The 4,678-nt window shown below is 40.4% G+C and overlaps 1 protein-coding gene across 3 annotated transcripts in view; it reads right to left on the bottom strand.

The window, feature by feature from the left end:
• Window positions 1–239: 239 nt before the first annotated feature.
• LOC131683070 (disintegrin and metalloproteinase domain-containing protein 10-like) overlaps window positions 240–4,678 on the bottom strand; it is a 257,886-nt gene continuing 253,447 nt past the window's right edge. For all 3 annotated transcript variants that reach the window (XM_058964894.1, XM_058964896.1, XM_058964895.1), the window contains exons 4-5: window positions 640–833; window positions 240–572 (exon numbers count right to left, since the gene is read on the bottom strand). In XM_058964894.1, the coding sequence (XP_058820877.1) occupies window positions 255–572; window positions 640–833 (512 nt within the window). In that variant the 3' untranslated portion in view covers window positions 240–254. The remainder of the gene's footprint in view (window positions 573–639; window positions 834–4,678) is intronic.

The following is a 4,678-nucleotide window of genomic DNA, read 5'->3' as shown; positions in this document are numbered from 1 at the left end:
CCGACGTCCATTTATTCAGTGTTTAAATCGGGCGGCGCAGTGCTCCGTTTATGCAGTCAAACCGCGAAGAAATTCCACCTACAATCGGCACTAATTGCTGGTAATAGCCTGCTAAGAGGCTTGTCTCGAAACGAAACGAGAGTGATGGCTGTTGGTACAGAACTGCTATGCATATAAAAAAAATGCATGAAAAGAGATAGTTTAAACCACATCAGTGTTTTGGTCCGCAGTAAAACGTTCCCTCCATTATGAAACTAACAATGGTCAGAATATTTCCTACCTTTCCGCCGCTGCCGGTAGGGATCATCCACATGCTTCTCGTTGTAGATGACCGAATGGAACGGTTTGTCGTGACCGTCCACGTGGTGCAACGGATGAGTGTCCGGGTGGGAACTGTTGGGGAAATAGTGCTTCGCCCGCTCAACATAATAGCTGTCCCGGGCCGTTATCAGTTTACCCTCGAACACTCCGTCGATGATGGAACCGAACGCATGACTGTCGGGGTCGCTCAGGACCTCGCCCTGATAGAGGTGGGATGTGTCCGCCTCGATTGGACCACTTTCGGTGTGTATCTGGCGAGAGATGAAATGAGATTGATTAGTACTTCAAAAGGAGAGAGGAACTGACGAATATACTCACTTCTAACTTATCGCTAAATGTACTGAGATCTCGTCTTAGCCTAATGTTAAAATCTCTCCCGTGCGCCTTAAATCTAAGATATACATGGTGATCTTTGGTGACCGATCTTTTCGCTCTACTGTGACTAGCATGCAGATGTTTGTGGTCGTAGCTAAGTGTTTCGTAGTGGGATATGTATTCGTTGAGAGGACGTTCTGAAAGTAGAGAAAGAATATTGTGAGATCATTGAAATCATCGCTTAGGATAACATAAGGATTGGAATACGTATGAAAAGCAAATTCTCCGTGCAAAACACTCATGATCCAACCAACGAACGAAAGCCGTTCAACGGAAATTGATTTACGTTTTGTCGAGTACCAAATCCATTTCGCATAGATACCAGTAATTTAATTAATAGTCAATAGTGTGCTGCTGCAAATAGGATCAAATGAATGGGTCATGACTGAAAAGGGAACTAATTCTATTGCACAGGGCAACATTCGTGACAAATTTCCGTGTTAGAAGGAGCTATGAGTCGAAATTAAACCTGGGTGATAGAGATGTTCAAGTTTAATTTTTTTTTCTGCCCGATCCCGGAATGTTTAAGATCGTCAAAACCAGATCTGACCCAACCAGTGTTTTTTTTATATTGTCAATTTGACCGGTATAAAAAATCAACGATCTTCTAAAATTCGACCCTAAAATAGAATTTGGATAAACCAAACCTGACCACCTCTACTATTCCTGTCAGCCCTGGCAACAGATTGTGAGTCGTGGCTCTGGGCCATGCAGCAAAACTCCATCAAAAATATCACTCTGTTCTGAGTAGACCAAGTGGACACCGGCAAAATACATCTGTTTGATTGCAACGATGGTGCACCATGTCCCCATTTCTGCGAGCTGCACATGCCGGTTCTCATGTATGGGATATGAGCCCAATTCTAATTATTCGTAGACCGGTTTGAGGTTTTTGTTCAAGTAATGTTGTGAGGGGTTGGTAGAATGTCTCGCAACCACCATCCGACAGTGCTTGAATGGAGCATTAGTAAAGAACACTGAATCTAATGAGTAGTGCGAAAATTTTCCGGAATAATTTAACCAAATTAGTTGTATGTTTATTCAGTTGTTGGATGTTTGTCGGATGTCATTTCGGTGGTTTGGGAATTTAATAAGAATTGTCAACCCGAGCAAACGAAAAGCCCATAATACCCTCATGCTCATGGGGTTCGACATGGGTGTTTGAAATGGGTTCAACCCATGAAAACACCATCAACATGGTCCGATAGATCCCATATAAAATACCATTTGTTGTTGTATTTATGGTTTATTGAGACCATTTGATAGTGTCTTGATGGTTGTGAATTTTGGCACGGACCATGTTTATGGTCTTTTCAAGGGGCTATGTGGTGTTTGACCCCATGCGTATTTTCTCTATTTTTGGAATCGAATTCAATTATGGCGATAGTTCACTATACCACCTGGTTAACGAAATAGTTAAAAACACATAGAATATTGAATTACAGGAATATTGAGGATCCCCGTTTTGATAGTATTATGATGAATTTTGCTACACCGGAGGTTGCCATCCTGGATTTGAAAATGGTGTTAAGCATCGAACTTTGGCGTCTAGCCATTTTAATTAGGTTATAGAGAATTTTGACCATCAACTTCTGGTATCGACTGGTCAAGCTCATTCAGAAACTATCCATTCGGATTGCATCATGACGAATTCTGTTGAAGCGGAAACTTTCATTTATTATTTAAAAATAGCGCCAAACGTCGACCAGTGCAGTAAAATTTCATTTCATTCAATCGAAACTAAATGAACGCAGTCAATCAGTCGTCTACGGTAGCATTCATATTCATTTAACGCATCAGATGCTGTTGATCTGAAGCTCGGTTCATGACTCTTCACTCACCGTCGCTTTCAAATGAGTCGCAATTCATAGTCAAACTCCTTTGTTTGTTCCTCTCAAATGAATAGATTCGCTTTCAATTTACCAAGTGAGCACCAGTCAAGTGAGATCCGGGTAAGCCTACCCGGTCAAAAAAATGCAAACGAACATGGTCAGGCGATTTAAACAGTTTGACGTTTAACTCAACTCGCCTGTGCTAATTGCCCCTAGGAACAAATGCAATTTGCGAATGCGATTTAAAGGCGATTTCAACAAAAAATTTCTGGCGGCTGAAAAGGACTTGGTTGTTTTTGCGTTTTTCAAACATGGCGGTTCATGCTTGGCTTAAGCTTAAAATAGTTTTTTTTAAACAATTGGCGTGTTCTCGCTTGTATTTTGTTTGTCTAGTGCACTTCATTTAGCCAACGAATGTGGGAAATTGTGGAATCGTGTGTAAGTATAGTGGAACAAGATCTCTGACCTAAACTCTTAATAAAAGTCAGATTGTGGTAAGTTTTGTTGTGCAATGCCAATTTCACCATTGATTCTTCCTATAGTTTGGTGGTGATTACCTAGTATAGTGATAAGTTTATGTGAGTAGGTAATGAATCCGAGAATAAGTAATATTTGTAATTTTCATATTAGGCAATTAAGAGCGATTAAGTGGCGCGTTCCCTGGGCGATTTAGGGGCGATTTAAGGGCGGATAGAGCGGCTAAAAGATGACGGCGGCAAATCGCCCAAATGTTGCATTTTAAATAGCCCCCTAATTGCCAGCAATTTGCTGGCAAATAGAAGGGCAATTAGCGCATCCGAGTTGGCAAATAGCCCCCCGTTAGCCAGCAACTTGCCCTTTTTGACTGGGTAAGACAAGAAAAGACAACTGATTTCGTGTTTTGGTTATCTTGCCCTTCTTGTGACAGTTGAGTGTATGCAGTTAGCGAGGTTGGCAGTGCAGCCAATTTCTTTGTCATATTTAGATAAGTTGCTATAATACACATAATAATGACCGTTTTATTAACACACAAATTCGCCAAAATTTATCTGGTACTAATCAATCCAACATTTTTATCACACACTTCATGTTTCTAGCAAATTTGGCCAGCATAACAGCCTATTCATCAGAATCAAATTTGCAACAACTTGTAAATACCATTCCGAAAATAACCACTTCAATTGCGTTATAGTGATTTTTTTTGTAAACTGGAAGTCGCTATCTTCGATATCAAAATGGCGTCAAAGCTCAACCTCTGATATAGACATTGAAAATATCCATACCGATTGAGCTAGAGATGCTTTTAAAGCCGATTCAAAATTTATTTATTTTTAATTTCTTTGATTTCGAAATAGCGCCAAACATCTTCCTCAAGACCATTGCAAACAATCCATATTGATTTGGTTACAGAATATTGCTAAACAGAAAGTTACTACCTTGAATTTCAAAATGGCGTCAAGCCGTAGATCCGTGTGAAAATTTGAGCGTATACCAATTTTATCAAAATCAGTAACGAGCTTGTAAATAACACGAGAGAGACGCATTCACAGTCGTAGCCCGCAAAACAACAAATACACCAACAGACTACCTTCTCATCTCGTACAGATCAGAAGCAAAAACACTGCTTGTTCACAGCAAAGCAAACGAATAAATTTTACCAGCGTCGCTACATGATAGAAACAGCATTTTTTTGCCCCTCTAAATGAAATGAGTGAAGCTTACTAATGGAAACTACAATTGCGATCGGCTTTACGTAGACCCATATTAGAGCTACAGTGCGCGAAGCGGAACAGTTGATAAAGGTGAAAATGGAGCTAAACCTTCCGAAAGTGTCTCACATGCAACCACATCATACACGTAATGTTGTACTGGTAACGTTCACTATTAGAGCCCCTTTTGAATGCAGCTATTCAATTTTTGTCAAACGCTTTCGGAAGCTGTCGTATTTACGTTTTAACATGTTTTGATCCATACATCACTGGCTTGATTTTGAGCGTCCAAGTTTGATGTGAGGGGGTCTATTGGTATCCCGCTTGACGGCGCCGCAAACAAAAAAATCCAAAGGATTGATACTGGGACTTTTAAGGGGTCAAATTTCCGTCTCCCAAAACTACGGAACATCTTCCTCAAGTCAACAACTTATGTTTTTTAGCATTATGAGCTGGTGTTCC

The sequence above is a fragment of the Topomyia yanbarensis genome, chromosome 2 (genome assembly GCF_030247195.1).
Source record: "Topomyia yanbarensis strain Yona2022 chromosome 2, ASM3024719v1, whole genome shotgun sequence".
Classification (NCBI taxonomy): Eukaryota; Metazoa; Arthropoda; class Insecta; order Diptera; family Culicidae; genus Topomyia; species Topomyia yanbarensis.
This window is presented reverse-complemented; position numbering and strand designations above follow the sequence as displayed.